This window comes from Aulonocara stuartgranti (assembly GCF_965226115.1).
Source record: "Aulonocara stuartgranti genome assembly, chromosome: 8".
NCBI lineage: Eukaryota > Metazoa > Chordata > Actinopteri > Cichliformes > Cichlidae > Aulonocara > Aulonocara stuartgranti.
Genome location: NC_138959.1, coordinates 26,887,923 through 26,910,506, shown reverse-complemented (window position 1 = coordinate 26,910,506; position 22,584 = coordinate 26,887,923). Strand labels below are relative to the sequence as shown.

The 22,584-nt window shown below is 39.7% G+C and overlaps 2 protein-coding genes across 2 annotated transcripts in view; one reads left to right on the top strand and one right to left on the bottom strand.

Annotated features, from left to right (window-relative positions):
* The window catches only part of myocd (myocardin), a 550,512-nt gene that overhangs the window by 263,188 nt on the left and 264,740 nt on the right, over positions 1-22,584 (top strand). The gene's annotated exons all lie outside the window — the stretch shown is intronic.
* Positions 1-22,584, bottom strand: part of dnah9 (dynein, axonemal, heavy chain 9) — a 186,561-nt gene that overhangs the window by 66,247 nt on the left and 97,730 nt on the right. The window contains exons 54-63 of the mRNA XM_082543074.1: positions 21,147-21,308; positions 20,662-20,895; positions 12,713-12,793; positions 12,099-12,278; positions 11,344-11,574; positions 10,032-10,226; positions 8,822-8,941; positions 5,186-5,374; positions 986-1,221; positions 771-893 (exon numbers count right to left, since the gene is read on the bottom strand). Of these exons, the coding sequence (XP_082399200.1) occupies positions 771-893; positions 986-1,221; positions 5,186-5,374; positions 8,822-8,941; positions 10,032-10,226; positions 11,344-11,574; positions 12,099-12,278; positions 12,713-12,793; positions 20,662-20,895; positions 21,147-21,308 (1,751 nt within the window). The remainder of the gene's footprint in view (positions 1-770; positions 894-985; positions 1,222-5,185; positions 5,375-8,821; positions 8,942-10,031; positions 10,227-11,343; positions 11,575-12,098; positions 12,279-12,712; positions 12,794-20,661; positions 20,896-21,146; positions 21,309-22,584) is intronic.

The window sequence follows — 22,584 nt, the reverse complement described above, 5'->3', positions numbered from 1 at the left end:
AGGAATTGATACCACTGACTTTGCCCCCACATTTGCCAGACCTAAATCCAATAGAACATCTGTGGCATATTATATTTTGGTCCATCCAACACTGTCAGATTACACCTCAGACTCTCCAGGGGGGTCAGTGTAACCCTGGTCCAGATCTGTGTGGAGATTTCCCAGGAAAGCGCACGTTGTCTCATTAGAAGCATGCCCTGATGTTGTCGGGCATGTGGGGCTCTTCTACTGAGTACCATTTTAAGTTGCTGCAATGAAATTTTGACCTGCTGCATAATTTTTACATGATTTCAGGAGGTCCTTCAATTCAGCTCTCTGTAAGTTGATAGTTTTCATTTCCATCAATTCCATCAAACAATATCCTTTCATTGCTAACACATTACCAAGTTAATAAATGCCACTGTCCATCTTCATTAAAAAGAAATGTTATATAGTGTAATCACTGATAGAGCTCATGTATTGAATCTAATGAAGTTAAATGTATTTAAAATGTTTTTGTGTGGAAACCACAGACATACTAAAATGGTTTATTTGGAAAGTTCTGCTAGGCTTTAACTAACAATAGTTTCTCAAAGATTTACATTTATAGTGTCTATTTTTAATTTGTCATGTGGTGTCAATAATTAAAAAAGGCAGTGAAAAGAAAGTGCTTGTTGCGGTGTTACATATGAGTAGAAAGTTTCCTGAATTAGATCATTGTCTGAAGCAGTGCCTTACAATGCTTCATTCAGTGCTACAAGTATTAAGACACCTTTCAGCATGAGCCTTACCTTCCCTTCTTGATGGTTTCTCTGCCAAGCAGAGGTCCAAGAACAGGATCTAGCGTTTCTTCCAAGTTCTCTATCAGAACCACATCACCTGCTGCCAGCGCTCTCTCTATGGCATCTAGGTACCTTTAAGGTACAAATAACAATGAATCTGTCAAAATTCTGGTTATTAAATGCCCAAAAAACCTCAGTACTGCAGTTTTCTATGAGGCTCTTACCCTCGCTGTCCGATGCGGATGACTTGCAGGTCTTCACCATATTTATTTTTGATCCACTTGATGCCCTGCAGCTGGGGGTCCACCATAAGGGGCCAGCGTTGGCAAGAAGTAAGAATGGTAGCATTCTCCGTGGACATCCTGTCAGCAGGTAGCCCCTCATTCTGCCATGTAGCAACGTCAGCGTCGTCAGTCAGCAGTGTCAAAGGGTCCAGGTCATGCGTCACTGGGATAGGAACCTTACACGTGATTTGCATTTTAATTAGTTTTTCCCAGTGAACTGTTTCAATTCTTCTTCATGATGACTGACAGGTCACAAGTCACAGCAATGGTGCGTTGTTAAAAAGGAACAGATAAACTTTTCCCTTTAGTATTTAAATCTATGTTCATCAAAAGTCGACTGGCAACTGCTGTTAGAATAAAAAACATTGTGGTTTCCATGTAGAGCAGGATTACATTTGGGACTATTTACATCTGCAAATAAATGCCCAAATTGGTAATCCTTTCTTTGGATCATTATTGTATGTGATTTGCATTAAACTTTGGTTAATAGCGCAAAGTGGATACTGGACTATCTCACAGAACGTCCACAGTATGTGAGGACACAGGGCTGTGTCTCTGATATGCTGGTCTGCAGTACGGGGGCCCCACAGGGAACTGTGCTGGCACCGTTCCTCTTCACCCTCTACACTGCAGACTTCTCCATCCACTCCCCACGCTGCCACCTACAGAAGTTCTCTGACGACTCTGCCATAGTCGGCCTCATCACAGGTGAGGATGACTCAGAGTACAGACAGTGGACTCTGGACTTTGTAGACTGGTGTCAGCAGAACCACCTGCTGATCAACGGCGGGAAAACGAAGGAGTTGGTGGTGGACTTCTGGAGACGCAGACCCACCACACTGACACCGGTAAACATCCAGGGAGTGGACATTGAGATATTGGACTCTTATAGGTACCTGGGTGTTCACCTGAATAATAAACTGGACTGGAGCCACAACACTGATGCTCTTTACAGGAAGGGTCAGAGCAGACGCTACCTGCTGTGGCTGCTGAGGTCATTTGGAGTACAGGGAGCGCTTTTAAAGACCTTCTATGACTCTGTGGTGGCATCTGTCATTTTTTACAGTGTGGTATGTTAGAGCAGCAGTTTATCTGCAGCCGGGAAGAAGAGGTTGGACAAACTCATTAGGAAGGCCAGCTCTGTTCTGGGATGCACCCTGGACCCAGTGCAGGTGGTGGGAGACAGAAGGACTCTGGCCAACATCTCTGATGGACAGAGTCTCCCACCCCATGCATGTAAATGTTGCTGAACTGCAGAGCTCCTTCAGTGACAGACTGCTGCATCCTAGATGCACGAAGGAGCGTTTCTGCAGGTCCTTCCTCCCTGCAGCTGTCAGACTGTACAATCAGAACTGCTCCCAACAATCAGAGATGTTTACATCTGCGCTGTAACTGCAATAAGTTAATTAACCGATTCGCACTACAACCTGGTTTGCCTCTTATCTGTAGCTATTTTTATTTAATTTAATAACTGTACAATACTCTGTATATAGTAACCATTGTCCTTAATGTAAATATGTAAGAAAAATTGTGTATGAAAGAAAGAGTACTTTATTGATCCCAATGTGGAAATTCCTCTCTGCATTTAACCCATTCACTCGGTGAAGCAGTGGGCAGCCATTGGGCGCCCGGGGAGCAGTGTGTACGGACGGTACCTTGCTCAGGGGTACCTCAGGGTAGCTGTTCAGGGGAATCGAACCCCCGACCTTCCGATCATGGGCAACCACTCTACCTACTGAGCTATCCCTGTTTCTGTTGTGTCCTGTGTACTCTTTGTTTGTATATGTGTCTTTCTGGCTGCTGTTACAACCAAATTTCCCCTTGTGGGACAATTAAAGGATTATTCTAATCTATTCTAAATACTAAAAAATTAAAACAAGAAAATTAATGTTTAATAATATTAATAGAAGAGCTAAACCATCAGTGAACAGTGAACATAACAGACATGTCTCAGTCAGAGAAGCTGACGGTGGTAGTGATAAAAAGCAATGCAACTTGTTATCTGTGCTACCACTGTTTTGTATTTGTGCCTCAGGACTTCTGTGAACATTCGGCCGTGGTATTTTCAAGCACAGAAAACAGGCATTATATTGCTAGTAATGAATGAATGTCTCTACCTTCCTAGCCCGTTTTTCCCTGATTTTCTGATTCTGACTACAGTTGAGACAGTGACATCACAGTGACATTCCAGTTTAGTTTTTTTTCTCTATTGCCATTTATTTCCATTTGCGTTTTGATTTAACCACCAAAACTACGTAGTTAGGCTTGCAAAATGATCGTGTTCTGGATTAAAATATATCTTTTAATCCTTCACTTTAAAAAAGGATGCTTAAGGTGCCTGTTGTGTCAAAATGTGATGTTCCTGCCTGGTTGTGAGACCCATCTGTCATCGTGATGGGTGATTCATGACACCAGTGTCAGAGGACACCTTGTATTTATCTCTGAGATGCCATAGAGTTTGACTAAACAGCAGTGTTTAGTGCTGTGGGAATTAGACCAGCAATGTACAACATAACGTTTTCTCAGTTGGGCCTCCAGGCAAACAAATGTCCAAACAGGTACAATCGCTTTAACAACCATTATGAATAAAACGATTGATCGCAAATTAAACTTTAGTTAAAGTTTCAGGGGTAAAATTTTACTGACCTCCAAATAAAGCCAACCTAATTTATTTTAATAGATTAAATTATAGAGCATATTAGCAGATTTACATTAATTATATAAATCTGCAAAATACTTTGCAGATTTGCAGCCTCAACCACACTGCAAGAGAGGTGGGCTGTCATGGTCCTGGGTCATTTTGGCCCAGCGTTTTGTGTTTCCTTGAAGTTCATTTTTGTGCTTTGTGTTTATTCTGATTTTGTATTGGTTTAGGGTTGAACCTGTAGTTTGGTGTGTGTATTCAGCCCTACCTGTGTCTGTCCTTGGTGTTCTGTTCATGTCCCCGTGTTGTGTTGTAAATCAGTCTGTGTGTTCCTGCTTTACTTTGAAGGCTCATGTTCTGGATTTCCTATTCTATTGAAGGTCTGTGTCTGTTGTCATTGTGTTCAGCTTGTGTCCTCCGGTCCTCATGTGTATTAGGTTCAGCTGTTCTTCCCTCTTGTGTGTGATTACCTGATTACCTTGTGTGTGTGTGTGTATATTTAGTGGGTGTCGGTCTGTGTTCATTGTCGGCTCGTCTGCGTTCTATGGTGTTCCTGTCTCTGCGTCTCTCTGCCCCGCACCCCTTTTGTATGGTCTCAGGTTTGTCATTTAGTTCTCCCAGTTTAGGTTTCTTCAGTCGTTTTGTCATGCCTCACTGCCTGTTTCTGCCATTGTCACCTTGTAAATAAACATCACTCGTATCATCAGTCACTGCTGCATTTTGGGTCCTCCCTTTCCTCCACACCACACGGCTCATTCCGCCAGCCGTGACATGGGCTGCTTTCCTTCGCATTTTAACAATCCAAACAGGTAGCTCAACGCAGGACTTTTACTGACATTTTAATGGGAAAATTGTAACAAAACACTGCTTGTTGGTGAGGGTTCATTTCAGCCAGTTTGCTTCACAGGTGGACTCAAATCATGGAAACACTATTAGTGGCCCAAAAGGCCAGCAGCTGCCCAGTAATGGAACATTTACCAGTAGCATTACAATTTGCAAGCAATAAAAAATAGATAAACAACACTACATAACATTTTATAACTGCAGTTGTTAATGTGTCCTATCAGCCATGATACATGACCTAATTAATTCATAAAGTATTCTAAATGTTTTGCGTAATACAAACCCGTTGTAACTGCTGAGTAAGCATTAATATCCCTTAAGTCTATTTTTTTTTTTACAAAAGCTACTTATATTTACTCAAGTTATATTATTAATCATTTAAATTTGAACCATTTTATAAAATATATATAAGGTTTTCTGAACAGATTATTGTTTTTTCCACTGTACATTTAGCTGTGGGCAAAATTCCTAAAGTCCTGACATCACTAGCAAACAATAATTACATGCAGAGATAGAGAAAGACCAACAGGGCCGGTTGCAGATTCATTTCTGTGTTACATTTCAGTCAGATTTACAAGTAAAGGTTTTCAAAGACTTTTCACAATTCTTGCAGTGTGGCTAATTCAAGTTGAAATAACACATAATGAACCCACCTTCAGCTGACTGAGATAAGGCCTCCACGTGCTGTCCATAAGCTGGACCCTGTAGCGCTTGGTAAAATATCCTAGGTAGGAGATGAAGGTGGTGATGAGGAGAACATCTCCACACAGAGTCCTTTCCTGCTTCTTGAAGTTCTCTACAGCCTCTGCCCAGCGAACATTCTCTGATGCTAGACCACCCACCTAAACAGAAAATAGCAGCAGACCACTTTTAAAGTTGTTGTTTTTTTTTCATTTTTCCCAATGAAATACCGTCATTCCATCATCTTCCCCAAAGCCATTGTGGAAAGAATCAAAATCAAATGATGGCTGCTGCTGCCAAGGTGCTAAACCATAATTTAAGGAAATCGCCACAACAATGCCTTAATACCTTTGAGTTGTTTTTTTTTATTACCATTTTTAGGTTTAAACACTCTGCTTGTGCACCGACACCACTACTTTTTACTTTTTAGCAATGACCCAGTGTCCCTCCAGGGATCAATAAAGTTCCCCTCAATATCTTATGTCCTCTAAACTTCAGAGGGCGCACGCACTAACACAGACTGCAACTTCTCAGTGCACATCACAGAAATACCGTGCACTTCAGCAAGTTGACTGCATTTGCACTGACATTTTGGATTGACTAGGCAATAAGCACAACCTCAACCTCTGTTTGTTGCTTCTGTCAGGTCTTTTAGAAGCTTTCTCTGAATAATTTAGATTATCATACTAGCATTGTCAACATTCATCTTTGCATTTTGCTGCTGTAAGCAGGAGATTTACAAACCAAAAGATGATTACAGGATTTATGTGTATATGTGAATATGTATATATATATGTGTGTGTGTATGTAAATGTATTGTGGACCTAAAGGCAGAGACAACCACACTAACATGGGGCAAATATATCTATATTTAAAGATATAGATAGCTTTAATATATATATATATATATATATATATATATATATATATATATATATATATATATATATATATACACACACATATATATTTACATATATAAATATAAATAAACATACTTTCACACTGTGTTAATTAACGTTTGTCCTGGCAGTTTTTCCAAAAACTAACTGGAATAAAGTTCCAGTTAGCACTTTAAGTTCTGTCATCATTGGGGACGATTTGATTAAATTATCCTCCAAACTGTTGGCAATCTAGGAACAAAGAAAATAATAATTACTGAGTTACAAAGTTAAATTTATTTATAAAAAGTCTGGTTGACCTTCTCCAAAATATCAAGTTATTGTCACCACCTATAATGACTCAGCTCTTATATTTGAACTACTATTAATCACTTTAGCCATTTTAACCACCCTTATTAAACAAGCAGCACGATATATAGTGACAGATTTTTAAAGGAGGCTCTTTGTCTGCAGACTATTTTGAATACACATTTGAGACGGTCCCTATCTTGTGTATTATTCAAGATGGCAGCTTTTCATATCAAATCATGGAGTAGACACCTGTGCAATATCAGACCATTTTTCTTATTCTGCAGTGCACAAAACCTTTGCAGAAGACTGGATGAAACGTTATTTATAAGGATAAAGATGTCTAGCGTTTTTTTAGCCTGTCAGTAAGTTGTGTCTCCATTACTGAATAAAGCCTTAGCTTCTAGCAGTTTAATTTTGCAGTACTTAGATAAGTATCATGTGAATTGCTCCTAAGACAGAAGGAAATGTCAGAATCTTCTGATGAAGCCTTAAAAGCAGGTTGTCTGTAATGACTCAGAAAAGCAGTTGTGCTGCATGACAAATCAGCAGGATAAATGATGGTAATATGGTCAAATAAAGAAATTACTCTTTTTACTGGAAAGTGTCATTACATGACTCAAATCTAATTTCAACAGGCCAAACTGTGCAAGGTGCCTTTCTGGGCCCAGACTATCAAGCCCTCTAGTTAATGACTGAACAACAGTGCCGGGAGCAAATGTTCAATATGATACAGTCAGTCCATGATTGGTTGTCATCCATGCTTCCCTCCCAAGCAGCTCCACCTCACCTCACATGCTATTACCTGATGCATGTGTGTTAAAAAAGATTCTCTGTCTTTACAAGCTTTGGTGGACTTCGGTGCTGAGCAGTAGGCACAGATGTTTTCTTTTATTGGTGAGTATTCACTCACCAAGCCAAATCATTACATTCAGGTGTTCCAAGCACTTCCATCACCACAGGTGTATAAAATGTATAATTGAGCATTAGGGCAGAATGGGTTGTTTTAGGAGCTCAGGAGTGTTACCATTCTATAGTCAGCTGTTGGCGGTATTATAACAAACTAGAAGCGGAATATCAGCAACTCAGCCACGAAAACTGGTGCAGAATTCACCAATTTGCTACAGACCTTTAAATTTCATGTGGCCTTCAGATTAGCTCAAGAACAGTGGCACAAAAGCACAGAGAGCTTTATGGAATGGGTTTCTATCTGTTCAAAACCATTAGAGAGCATCGCTGACAAGTCTCTTGAGTGCTTCAAAGCCTCATTGTTATCACAAAAAAGTGTGATTTTGAGTTCCATCTGTAACCTTCCGAGGGTACGTCAGCGAAGGTGGACATATGAAGGCTGACCCAAAGAAAATCAATGCAGTAGCTGATTGCCCCACTCCAACTTTTGCCGATGCTTTATATGTGACTAAAGCCACACCCTTGCCAGACTTCTCCTCAAAAGTCTCCTTTGTTTGGGCCCAGGAAGCAGGGTCAGGCTTCCAAGAGAGATTTTCATCTCTGCTCAAGTTCTGATCAAACTAGTGATTCTTTTGAGAAACAGGATCACCAACTGAGACACTCAGAACATTTCTGTATAATTTTATTTTATGTTAGTTATCTTGGGGAAAACAAAAATCTAGTTTTTAATCTTATTTTGTTAAATATTTACGACCTTGATGGACAGTGTTGGTTGTCTGAAAAAGTAACATATCTTTTCCATTTATTTATACCAGTGGGACCACAATGGGGATTTCTGTCAATCATGTGTTATTATTAAATCATAAAACAGCACAAAAAGTCACATATAAATTGAAATTCATGACATTAATACTCTGTATGTACTCTGTAGCAATCCTATTTTTTCCCAAGTCTGTATATGCAGTTGGCAGAATAACTACAGCATGAAATAGCAAAAATTTCAGGCCTTCATTCATTTCTGGCCCAAATAGCTTCTGTGCTATCTCATATGGCATCAGCTCCTCTTTTGATTGTATTATCAGATTAAGAAACTTTTGATATAGACATTATGCGTCACCTGTCATTTCTTTTATTTCATTTTAAATCTATTTCCTCCCGATAATTGATGGTGAAGAGGATGTGGCTGGCTTCTTCAGTCAGCGCTTCTGATATCATTTTATGTGTGTTAGGCATAAAATCTTTCCTACACCACAGACAAGAAAGAATCGGTAACCCAGGTACCCAGCAAGAAAGGTGCTGACAGTTGTAACCTCAAAATAAAAAATATGACACAAATAATGCTTAATTGATTGAAAGTGTCTTAGTCTAAATGCTACTAATCAAAGATAAGACAAAATCAACATCAGATTTAAAATGCAGTATTGCAGTGTGCACACATCTGTAACTATGTAAGCATGCTGTGACAGGAAACAGAGTGTATTTGTCTGTGGTAGTGGCTAGCCTCCTCACCAGACGGTTAGCCAGGGAAATGGTGTGCGCGGTTGATTCTGCTTCCTGTTGGCACTTGAGCTTGTCTGCAGTGGCCTTCTCAAACTTGGCTGTGAGCTTGGCCAGGTTCTCATTAAGGTGCTGATAGGCCACAAACACACACGCACACAAAAACAGAGAAAAAATTGGCACTTGTTAAAGTACAGTGTGGTCATAACGAATCCTAAGAGACAGAGATTAAAGACAGTCAAAGTGTTTCTATGAAAGAAATTTAGGAGTGTGTAGAAAGTTGGGTAAAACTTATCATTAGTCCCACTATGGATTTATTTGGCATATGGAAGCAATTAGCGCAAGGACAAACAGGATTAATCGGTGGAGAGGCACACAGGTTCAGTAGATTAGTTTGAGGATTGCTAATTCCCCTTGGCTCCGAAGCCACTCTCCACTCAAGCGATCTGACTGAGGGCTTGAAAAATGACAGCGAGAAGTCACGCTGGATCTTATTAATAGTCGTCACTCTGCACTCTGCAGGTTTTGATGTAAGCAGCAAAAGCTGCTGCAGCGTACCGAACCCAGTGCTCTGCTGGGGCTGTCTGATGCGCTGAATGCCAAACGCCACTGAGAAACAATTATTTACAGCTGCTTTTATCAATAGGGTTTTCAGGCTGACAGATTTGGTTTTAGATTAATTAACTGCAAAAGCTTTTAAAAGCACTTGCAACAGCTTAACATTGATGAAATGCTGTTGGTAGATCATTGCTGGAAGAACGCATGTGTCAACTGTCACTCAAGTGTTGGAAAAATAATTCTGAACTTTTGCTTATGGCTTCCAGTTGTTTCTATTTTATTTCTGTAGCACCAAAATCTTATTATAACTACATATCTTCAGGTGATGGAGTTGTTGATCCTCACTGATGTCTCACGAATCTTTTATAGTGAGGTGCTGAGGATTTCTGACTTTTATAAGTCATTTTTCAACTCTCAGTCTCTTTTAAGTTTTAATACTTTTTTGTGCGTGTCACTGCGTTTGTGTCAAAGAAATGATAAGAAGAAGACAAGAACATGCCTTCAAAGAACAGTACTCCTTTCTTTAATAAAATGGTAATGCAATTTCAAAGAATATATCCTTTGGATTTTAGATATTGAAATTGTCTTCTTTTGAAACAGATACTTGTCAGGCAACAAATAAACTTTTCATTTCCTGTAGTCTCAGTTCAGTGCAGTGGCTTACATTGATTTTGCTTTTGATGGCAGCGAGCTTCTCTTGTGCAGCCGCCAGCTCTGCATTGGCCTTGCTTAGAGCCTGACGCTTCGGCTCCACCTCGCAGTAAACCTCGTAGAACTTGACGATGTTTAAAACCCAGGAGCACAGACCCGCTGCTGCATATGACTTGGATGCCACCAGGTCTGGCTGGAATTCTGGATCCTGGAGAAAAGGATACACATGCTGTCACATCCTGCTTCCAAATTCAAAATGCGTTAATAATTTCTCAGGCTGTCAGCAAATATCCTGAAAATGAACATAAAATTCATATTAAATTATGGTTAAAATGCAGTATAAAATGTCTTTCTGTGTAATAACGTCAGGAGAGCTGTGTGGTAAAGTTGCAGGCTTAACACTGTTGCTGATGTGAAGTGAGAGAGAGTAATAAATGATTTACAACGCTTGGACATTAGCAGGCTTCTCACATACATTAGCTAGCTTAACTTTTGTAACTTTGTCTGCAAAACATACAGGCGAAGACACACAGTTCTACATCAACATCAGTTTGGGCCTGAAATAATTCATCAGCAACTACGTGGTAATGATGGTAAAAAATTCATGATCCAACTCATAAGCATGAGAGGCTAACAAGGATATAGCTAGCTGTTTCTTTTCTTGGAAAATCTTTTGATATAGCTGCTACCTCTGTCCATTAAATGTACACCAAGAATGAATATCAATTTACAAATGAGTTTGTTATTGCAAAACGAATGCTGACATATTTTTGTTTATTATATTGCTTTGGCACAGTCCTTTCATGTTATCCTGTGTAATTTGATCTGCAGCAGCTATTTTGGCTAAAGGATACAGGATATTACTGGATTCTCAAACACACAGTGTCAAAAGCAAATCAGTGATAATGAAAGTAAAATCATTTGGTGCACAGGCAGTTGGAAAATAGTTCTCAGTTTGAACTATTTTACCTGTTTTTCCAAAATAGTTCTTTTTTTCACAAGGTACAGAGATTAATTTCAGTTCAACAGTTCCTACATAGTGAACTTAAGCTGCACTTTACCTTTATTGGCCACACTGACATTCCTCATGTTTGCTTCACTGAACTTCATCATCAGGACGGCTGTTAAATTTGTAATGCTTAATTTACTAGCTGATTCTCTCTCTCTGTCATTTCAACACTTGGCAGCCATAATGTGCCATTGTCATTATAATCACACCCCTACTAAATTTATGACTTATTAGTTGAGCTTGCCATGCGGCAGACATTGCACTCTGAACAGTGTTAGCAAGGAATTCAATGAGTAAGGGCTAATTGAACACTTACCTGCAGGTAAGGCTGAATGGCCTTAAGGCAAGCCTCTGGGATCTTTTCCTTGTTGAAGTTAATCAAAGAGTCCAGGAATGTGTCCACTTTGGCCATCATTACCTTTGCAGCCTTCCAGCTGCGATCCTTTGGGACTTTGCCACCAGGTGCCATCAGGACCATGACTGCTGCTGTGATGTTGGTCACTGCTGCCACTGGAGAGCCAAATGACTTCAGCTCAGTCAAGTTGTTCTGATGTAGGGAAGACAGACAGAGTCACTAATGAAAAATGAAAGCTGTGATCGAATTGAGTTTGTATAAAAGTACTTGTCTGTGGTCTTCTGAGGGGAAAAGAGAGAAAGTGGAAAGGATTAGAATAAAGACAGAAGAACCTGTGCTGACTCTGAGAAGACAACAGAGAATTCTAATTAGGGCATCTTTAGAGAGCTCTAAGCAGTGATTGAACTGTCTGTTCTGCTTGTTTGAACAGAGAGCACCTTTAAACACAGAGGGTGTTTTTGAATATCCCCCAGGATGCTCATAAACCTACATGGGATGCAAGGATAAAGTAAAATGTCTGCAGAACACAGAGAAGACATTATTTTGGGGAAGACCTGCTAAATCCTATGACTAAATAATCTCCTATACAATTCAAGGCTTGTGTGCACGTAAGTTATTCCACTGAAGCTGGGAAAATTAAATCAAAACCAAGCAAGAAAAGTATAAAGTATGAAGTAAATCAATACGTTACAGCAGGGGACAAGAGAGTAACTGACCTTATTGAGAGTGTTAAGGGCATCCTGAGCAGCAAGCAGGGCTGGCTCGGCTTTAGCTAAGTCTTCTTCACAGTCTCTCTGTTTGCCGCTGACTACCACAGCAATGGCAGCCACTTTTTCTTCTTCTTCATCAGCCACCGCCTTCTCTTTGGACACTTTCTCAGTTTCTATCCCAACCTCCTGGGGCCAGCACACAGAATTTATTGCTAGGTTAACATGTAAAGTGGCTTAATAAACACAACTACTCTTTAATTAAGCAAAACTGGTATTTTAAACTGTAAAAAGACAAATCAAAATTCCAAGGTATAAGACTGAGAACAAAGAATGCTCTGAGAAACAAAATGCAGGCGTTTTTTCTTCCGACTAATTTGACACTGAGGTTTAAGCCTAACTTTCTCTGAATATCTAATATTTTACTGAGCAGTTCCAGCCAAGACTAGAAATCCATCCGTAGATAGGGACGCTGCTTCTGATATGACAGCCTAGTGCTTAATTAAGATTTATTTAACATCATACTTCATTTCTTTAAGCACTGCCAGAGAAATATGCCCCAAAACACAGATACGTGTTTTGTTTTGTTTTTCTTGAGGTGCTGGTGTTATATATGTTCTTGCCTGTATAAGTTTGTCAGCATCCTCATTCTTCTGCTTGAGTTCCACTTCTTGAGCAGCCAGCTTGGCCTTGAGGTCATCCACCTATCGGAAGATGAGACACCGGAGAGCGGGAGGTCAGGAGGATTTGCCTGGATGAAGATCTGGATAAATGAGATCTTCAGCCAGTCAAATCCTTGTTCAATGGAGCAGTACAACAAATTTCTGACAGTAGTATATGCTAAGAGTTACAAAGAGATGAGTGCCTACCAGCAAATCTGTAGGCAAGAAACGAGACCAGCATTTATATGGAGTTTCTCTATTCTTACTGACCACTGATCTCTGTATTGCTCTCTTCCACAGCGTGTCTTTGTCCTGTCTTCCTCCCCTCAACCCAAAGAGGTTTGTTCCTGTTAAAAGGGAGTTTTTCCTTCCTGCTGTCACCAAAGCACTGTGATTGTCTGGTTGTTGGGGTTTTCTCTGTTTTCTTTGTATTATTGTAGGATGTTGACCTTACAATATAAAGAGCCTTGAGGCAACTTTTGTTTTCATTTCGCTCTCAATAAATTAAATTGAACTGAATAGTTTAAATCTGTGAGGAAAGCTTTTAGTATAGGCCTGTACAGGATTCGCACCCAATACTACAACCTCACTGCAGTGAATACTGAAACACCTCTGACCTGCAGAGATATAAAATGTATCAACCACCATCAGCTTAATATTGCAAAGGTCCCCCCTCAGACCATCCAGTTATTGATCCATCCAGTTCACCAGCTTCAGCTTTTTTTAACGTTAAAATAGACATCCTAACATCACAAACATGATACTAGCATCAGTCTACTTCTCCAAAAAAAGAGTCACTGCTCAGATGTTGAACTGTACATTTAATTAAAACATGAAACAGTCTCCAGTTTACATAAGTTGAAAGGAAAAAAGTAACACAAAGATTAAGATGAAGGGAACAATGACTTGAGCGCAGAGGCGGGCTACTGACAATAATCTATTTCTGTTTTGTTAAATGGTCTTGCAATCAGTGTGCATATCATTAAGACTAATGAATCTGCCACTATCACCTAACTGAATCTCTCAAGTAGTTTTGAAGGACTGATCATTTTGTTTTGTCGTTTGCATCATTGTTGGATCTTCATTATTAATACGACTGCTGATTGAGCTCAAAAGCATCTCAACTGAAAGGTAAACATCTCAGTTCTTCAAGGCAATAAATATGATTCTGTGTCTTATGAGAGTCAAAAAAATACGCTTCATAAAGGACACTAAACATTTGCAGATACTATTTTGTGCCCTATAGGATTGTGCCATGGGTCATGCATGTGACCTTTTAGCATTACTGTAAAAAAACTGTAACCTGTCCAAGCAGATAAAGGGAGAAATAAGAGATGAACGGCATGCATAGTTTGAAAATATAAAAGCTTTAGGACTGGAGCTGCTATCAGCGCGCGCGCGCACACACACACACACACACACATAAATGAATAGACCAAAGACGATCATAAAGAGAAATTAAAGCTGTTACAAACTCCTCATAACTCCCTGACAACTAGGGCTCTACATTAACGTCCGACTCCATCAAAACATTGCACTGGGGAAATAAAAACAGACTGTTTTTCATGCTTGTCTTTCAGCTAATTAACAAACAGAAAAATCAGGCCTGAGGGAAGACGGCCCTTTTGGGTTGCGACAATTCTGTATAAAATATGCAGTTGAACATTAGACGAGCACCAAGTGAGCCATCAACATGATGAATAGGTGGGGTGGGGGTTGGGCAAAAGAGGGAGGGTGGGAAGAGGGAGAGGGGCAAAAAGGGACAGACTAATTGGTGAAAGACAAGCGTGATATTCAATATATCTGCGCTGCTTCGGTGTTTATGTACTGCTGATAGAAATCCAAGTAGGAAAAACATGTCTCTGTGCCCCTGACTGCCTGTATAAAACAGCCCACTCTCACTCCCTGCAGCTGGAAATGTAAATTGGAACAACCATTTCTTAAGGCGAGAGAAAATTCAATACAAAACCAAAAGACTATACCCATTCATTCAAATGCGATGGCTTATGCACTCAAAACACACGTTTAAATTCAACAGAGTTTGGGATTCCAGTGTTTGCTTACATTGCCGTGTGGACTAAGTATAGCTTCATTCATGCAACAAAAAGACATCTGGCCGTTTGTGTGTTAAGGGAACGGGGTGTCTAATGTTTCCAGTTATTATCCATATAAGAGAAAACCCTCCCGTTTCTTTTCCCCAGTGCAAATAGCTGTCAGGAGTTAGCCTCTTTTGGTAGGAGCTAAGTTTAGAGCGATTACATGAAACACCTCCACACTGATTTGAACAGGAGAATTACTGCAAAGATGTACTTATTGCTACAGCAGTGATTAGTCATACTACACCTTTTATTTTTCATTCTGCTGTTATTACTAAATTGACCACTATTTCTCTAACTATACACCTACTTATCTATCTGTACTACTGCTTGTACTACTAATGGTCTTGCAGGAACTATATGATGCTACTCTATATGGTCACTGTATCAGAATATTGATTAAATTCTTCAACACGAGAGACTGTATGCTGGCTTCCAGACCAATACAGATGGTCTGTATATAGACTAGTAAATATTAAAAAAGGGTGAACTTGAATGCTATCATGCAATTAGAACGTAACAGATTAGGATAAATTACCTATTGTCATACATTTTTGATAAAATACTGGCCGTCGTGTATACCACAAGTCATTTAGTTGTTCACAAGGAATGCTCTGGCCCCTTATTAGTAAGCGAGACAAAATAAATTAATGTCTTTAATCTACTTTAGCAAAACCTACTATTACAGCTGCTAATGTATCAGAACTACTACTTCCTACTGCAACTCGTACACATTCTAGTAATACTTCTACAACTGCTTCTACCAGAACTCAAAGTACATCTACTACTTGTATTAGTACTACTTATCCTAGAAGTAGTACTACAGTTAGCATGCAATAGTACTTCAGCTGGTAGTACCACAGCACATGCACAAATATGTCACAATGCAAACTAACCAAAGGTAGAAATCCACCTCTGTAAAACTGAAGAGGGAAAAAAAACATGAAACTAATGTGTTCTCTGGGGAGCAGATGACTCATACACACACACATACCCACATACTGTACACACACACACACACACAGACAAAGATCCCTTGCTTGAACCCTTCCGGTCGTTGTTTATCATGACCGCCGCAGCCCCTGGTGAGCCACAGTTTCCCTTGCACAGAATGTTAAATAACAGTACTTATAATAGGGCAGCCATCATTGTGAATGCACTAACAAATACAGGGTGCACTAATGGTGGCTTGCTGCTGTAAAGGGTATGCTCTCCAATTAGAAGGCTCCTCAATTATCATACCCCCCCCCCCGTATATTTCATGTATGTGTCTGTGTGGCTGCGTGTGTGCATACATGTGTGTGTGCTAGTCTGTTCCTACAGTAAATGGGAGACGGGAAACAAAACTTCGCTCTGCAGCTTTCAACACTAACGTCACTTGTTTATGGGGTGTTTATGTATGTGTGATCTTGTGCGGGTGGAAATGTGTGGGCCTGTTTATGCAAAGCACTGGAGATGCATGGTATGTAACAGTGACACTGTGTGTGCAGGGCTGTGTGTGTATGTGAGGCTTTGCTTTTACTCAACAGGTTTAGTATACCCACTATCATTAGGGCTGCCTCACACGCAGACTTTCTGTTACATTATTCATATTCCATATTGCTCTTCTGAAAAGGTTTAGAGATGGGAAACATTTAAACAAATTGATCCAGGTGTATGTATTAAAGAGGGAAACATTAAATGATTCGGATAAACATTTTGTAATACAAATGAAAAAACAAAAATTAGCCAGGTATTTGTCTGCTCTACCTACGGTTTAGTAAGATTAACAGGCTGTCTATGGCACACAGAACAAATGGCCACAGTAGCAGTCTAAATCCACTGCTGTTACTAATACAACTTAACTATTACTACCATTAATACTGCCTTTACTCTTGCCACTTGTGCTACTTCCACCACTATGTTAATTATATATATCACTTCTACTACTGCTAACCCTAGCTCTTTATAATTGATGTCACACTACTGAGCATTTGTAAGGTATTAGCAAGTGCTTAACTAATCATACACCTTAGTATGTCATTCATAAATACAGATATGTTTATCCATCTGTTACTGTTACACCATGTACAGCTATCACTTCAACTACATCCCTGCTAGTAAAAATCATATATCTGTATTTATTATAATGTCATACCCATAATGAGAAAGCACTACTTCTTCAATTGTCATTGCTAATATTATAAATGCTAGCTCTACTACCTCTATGCTACTGTGACATCCAAGTAAATGAAGTCTAATTAAAAGGCCTTAAAGTCAGCATTGACCCTGTCACTATATTAGAGCCACTCCATATACTTGGCATCTGGCTTAAGAAAGCTAAATGTGAAACTTAAGGATACAGCACACTAATTAGTTGGCAACTTGTCCATCATGAGGAATTAGCCATTAAATTATCCTGCTTTATTCTCTTGTCTGACTCTGATTCAATAACTAGAACTTCATGTTGCAGTCAGTAAACATTTTTATGATGAGTTCATAGGCTTAATCACTCGAATCAAGTCTTACTGAGGTCACAGAGGAAAAGATTCAAGAGTCATTTTCCCATATATTACAAAATTAAAAGTCCTTACGCAGCCACATGAGCCTTTATTTCATTATGTATTTATTTAACAAGGGCAACGAATGTTAGTGAATATCAACATACCAAAAATATTAGGTCTGCAGGGATAAGTGATGGATGGAGGAAATTTTATTTTAGTCACATAAATCCTAAACAGGGAGGAGTAAAGAAGTCAGACTAGATCACTAGCCAGTTGAAAATATAAGAAAATAAGATGTATTTAATTTTATGGGCTTCTGGACAATTTATTAAATGGTGGAAATAAGTGCAATGATGCAGTTGCAGCGTTTGCAATGCCCCACAATCCACAATGATGTAACTAGTTCACTTAAGTAATAACCAACATTCTACCAAGGTCAGCGCAAATTAGAGAGTCAAAAATCTGCAGACCCACTGAGGGAGCGGGAAGGAGAGAGTGGAATCGCTACTAACCAAAATAATCTAGTGTAAGGCAACTCTCTCTGAGAGTGCACAGTGCATAGGGTTCTGAGGATTGAGAGTCAGGTGGAGTGCTGGATTTAGTCAAAGGAAAGCTGCTCTATTACAAACTGTTCCACCCTGTGAACCTGAACAACAGCTGACCTGTATGATATGTAGAACAACGCCAAAGAGGATTATGAGTGATCACTGTTACTATGTTACTGTGCCACATTCACATTTTTTTGTAGCACACAGCAACATTCAGGCATAAATCTAACACACTTACACATATTTATTAATAGATGAATTTTCCTAGACATTTCACTTTTAATCATTACAGATTCAACCTCAGAGACGTTACCTGCCGTGTGCGCACTGCTGAGAAAAAGACAGCTCAAAGTTTTGGCCCTACTCTCACAGATTTGCGCATACACAAAGTGCCAATTACACTCATTCTGATAACATTTCCCCCTCTTAAAAAAGACAACCCTAGTAGCAACCATCACAGCCACCTTAGGCATAAGACATGCTTTTTTTGGAATTGGATTTTGCAACTTGCAGTAAACTGTGTGCTGCAAACTCTGTAAAACACATTTGCATGGCTCATGTGAATATCCTCCTGGAAGGGAAACTCTTACAACTACATATACCATAAGGCTAGCTGCAAAGATAATCCTGTCCACAACTTTCACTCACAAAATTGACATCTTAGGTAAATCCAGTAGTTTTTTTTAAACAGCAAAAGGTTTTGTACTGTCATAGTAAACCTTTCCCTAAATGCTCCTCCTTCTTTAGACTTGTAATGCAGAGGTATTTTTCACAGGCTCTTATCGTTTAATTGACCTGAATAAAACAACAAGCTAAGAACAACTTGTGGTGGATTAGATGTATTTTGTAGTCCATCTTCTGCCTATTGTAGTTTCAACCCAGCAGACATCCAGAGTCACGCTGTTAAGGAGACTACTGCTAGGTTGCTCAGATTTTCAGTGCACCACTCTTCTCTTCTCCTAAGTACTTATCTATTTTCCTACCCACCTGTCTTTGACCCTGATGCCGTCTTTGATGAAGGAGATACTTTTGAAACATGTTCTGGGAGCTTCTTTCTGCCTGGCTTTCAAAGGTCAAATGGCATATTGGCCATTTTAGGTCAGAAATAATGCTTCACTTACAGCACAAACACTGTCATAGCTTTAACTATGACCTATGGAAGAAAAGAAATTGCTATAATAACAACAAAAACCAAGAAAATTAGAATAAAGCATTAAAAAAATGCTTAAGAGGCAGAGAAATGTTGAAGGCAAAAACAGAAACAAGCTCATATTTTCATACAGAAAAAACATAGTACAAGGCATAAAAGAGTATTTTAAATAGTTAACATGGAGTCTAGTGGTAACTATGAGCTATATTTGACAAAATAAAATATTCACAATATTAGTTAGTCAGGACATTGATTCTTTTTTAGAGACTGAATACTAAATTGTAACAAGAGGAGATGCAAGACAAAACAAAAGAAGCCTCTTTGACTTTAACCTGGACCTTGAAGCAGCTAAATGGCCTTACCCATCAAAGCCCTTTTTAACAGCATAGAGCTGACTGATGAAATCTGGTGCCTTGTTATGTAAAGTCTCATATGTAATTAAAGATACTTTGACATGGATTCTCAAAAAAAAATCACAAGTGCAGAGAAGTTATGATGATACTGATGTGGGAGCATCTGGTCGTTGTCAGTATCCAGGATGCACGAGTCTGCACAAACTAATGATGAGCTACAGCTCGGGCATGAAAGCAGTGCAATAAGGCATTGTTGACACACACACACAGACACACACCTATATAAGTGCGTGTGTCTGTGTGTGAGTAAGAGAGGGAGAGAGAGAAAGAGAATTTGGACTTTATTTTCCACATCTGCTGCAGTTGTGCCTTTAGCCTCTGGTACTTCTTTGTGCTCCTTCTTTATGATGCTACTGTTGGCTGGGGTTGTCACATTTATCCCACATTTACAGACTTCTGTTCCTTGTCAACCACCAACCAGATATAGGTTGGTGGTTGGTAGCTGGGGCACCTTGTCTGTCTTTGTAGCATCTCTGCACAGACAGCAACTTAGGCCCTGTCAGCTGTGGTACACTTTTGCATTATGGATCAGAGCCAGCGTATAGGAAGTGGCTGGAAGTCACTCCACTCCTAAATCTATATCAGTATCCACTCTTTGCATTGAGTTGGCTTAAGGGGTTTGAGGCCTATGCATAACAACAGTGGGGACAGTGCATCATTTTGGTATATGCCACACTTATGTGACTTACGTGATTGCTTTGGAGTCGTGCATTAATGCATTGGCTTTATACTGTGTTTATACACTCCAATATCCATGTGTGGGGCATTGGGTTGTAGGCGTTCTTGTACTCAATCCAGCCTAGTGTTGGAGTCCTGGTGTACCATTCATAAAATACATGAAGCCACTATTGATTAATGACTTGTTAATCACAAGTCGTGAGCAAGTAAGTAAGGATATATTTGTTTAAATTCCTTTCTGGCTCAAATTTGGACCATACTTTACAAAGAGGTATTTTACAAGCTGATATCCAAGTTTAATAACACCATTTACTAAATGAGGATTGTGGTAAGATTATTTTGTGAACTCGTGCTTCCAGTTTCTACATCACACTTTTGTAAGTTACCTTTTAAACCATATCAGCTTACATGTCACAGACCCCGTAATTCAGCACATGAACCTAAAACCCCCCTGAGTGTCAAACTGTGAACATGTCTCACTTCGCACAGTGAAGTTCAAACAGCTAGGTGAACACTGAGCAAAACACAGTGTGGATGAATACCTGAGCAGAGGTGCTGTTGAGCTTCTGGAGACCGTTCTCCAGCCGCTCCATCTTGTTGGTGAGGTCTTTGCTCTTCTGGCCCAGCAGACTGCGATACAGCTTGATCTGCTCCAGGAAAGACTTGGGCGTGGTGTAGTTGTAGCGCCGCTCATTGGCTAGGTACTCCTTCGACATTTGATTGACACTCATGTGGACATAAGCCATGAATTTACTGATCGACTCCTTCACTTGGGGCTGCGGGAATGAAAAGTCCTACAACTGTTTAGTTCCCATTAAAAGCAGATAACTGGGCAGATGTAGATATAGAGTAATATTTCTTGAGGCTCGGGCTTGGAATTTAATTTTCAGGGGCCTCTGGTACTCTTAAATGAATATCACATTCAGTCTGTCATGGTGGTTGACATTTGAAATTATATCATCAGAGTGTGAAAATCATTTAGGTGAGTAGCTTCACCTCACTGTATTAGATTATGAACTGTTCTCACATTGATATTCTCAACCTCCTCCAGGAACCTGAAGCTGACCGACTCCAGAGCCTCCTGTGGCCACTCGTGGAACCAGTTGATTGCTGTGCAGTTGACTACTGCTGGGAACTTCCTGCTGCGAACCCTCAGTTTACTGCCAACTGGAGAAAAACACAAAGCCACCTGCAATACATGCACACACACATCCAAAGAGACAGACGGGCACACTGAGGTCAAATAGAATCGAGTGTCAAGTCAAACACAGTCGATCAAATTAATTTCGCTTCCTTCTGATTGGAGCCACAGTGAGCACTTCTGCTCAGACTTATCCTTCATGGTCAAGAGAGGGAGCGGAACACTGTGAATTAATTATCTGCAGTTCCATCATTAAACACACAAAGCCTCCAGCAAAGATGTGAATCAAACAATATGCTGAGCTGTGGGCTACGTCAGACTGAAATTCACTGTTGGAAATGAACAGCTGGCTTGTTGAGAAGCTCAGCCAGATGTTCGATGCATTAGACAGAAGAAACAAACATGCAGGAGGCATGCCCAAAGACACTTCTGATTATAATTAACTCTGGAGAAAGAAAACACCACACATCTACCTCACAATCACTGTGATATTCTATTTACTAGTAGAATATTGACTGATATTCTATCGACTGAGGATTTACTTACTGTAAAAGATGTCGTAATGCCACATCACTAAGTTAATTTATCTTACAATGACAAACAGTTGCATCTACCATTCTGAGCAGGATTCACATAACAGTGAACATTGTGGCCCCTTTCTTTCTCCTCTTATTTACAGCAGCTCTTTATTCTCCACCCATCAGTTTTTCTGTTATTTTATCAGGTCACATTTATTTGATCTGAATTACTAAGAGTGTTGGGGAGTAACGGAATAATGTACCGCTGTTACGTATTTAAAATACAAAATATGAGTAACTGTATTCCATTACAGTTACCGTTTTAAAAGGTGGTATTCAGAATACAGTTACTTTGTTGAAATGAATGGATTACACGGCGGTATTTTCCTGTTTCATAAGGCTATGAACTCTATATTTTTGGTGTCCACACCGGTGGAAACCCAAACAAAACACGCATTAAGAGGCGCTCATGTCTGTGTCTCAATCACGCGGCCCATGTCACCTACTTGCGGCCCACATAATGACGTGAAGAAATATTTAAAAAAATTATTCACAAAAATTATTTAATATGATGGCAATAGGCAGAGTGTTACAGGCTTCGCCCTAAAGAATGTAGCCTCATGGGCAGTGTAGTCCATGCTGCAGGGAGAACGGACTGCTGTACCCGTTATGTGTCTGTGAGCCAGGGAGGGAGAAAAAGAGTCGAAAAGTAAGAGATGTCACCGACCAGAAACGGGAGATGGAAGCATGTAAATATATTTTATATATATATGTATATATATATATATATAAAAAAAAAACACCCA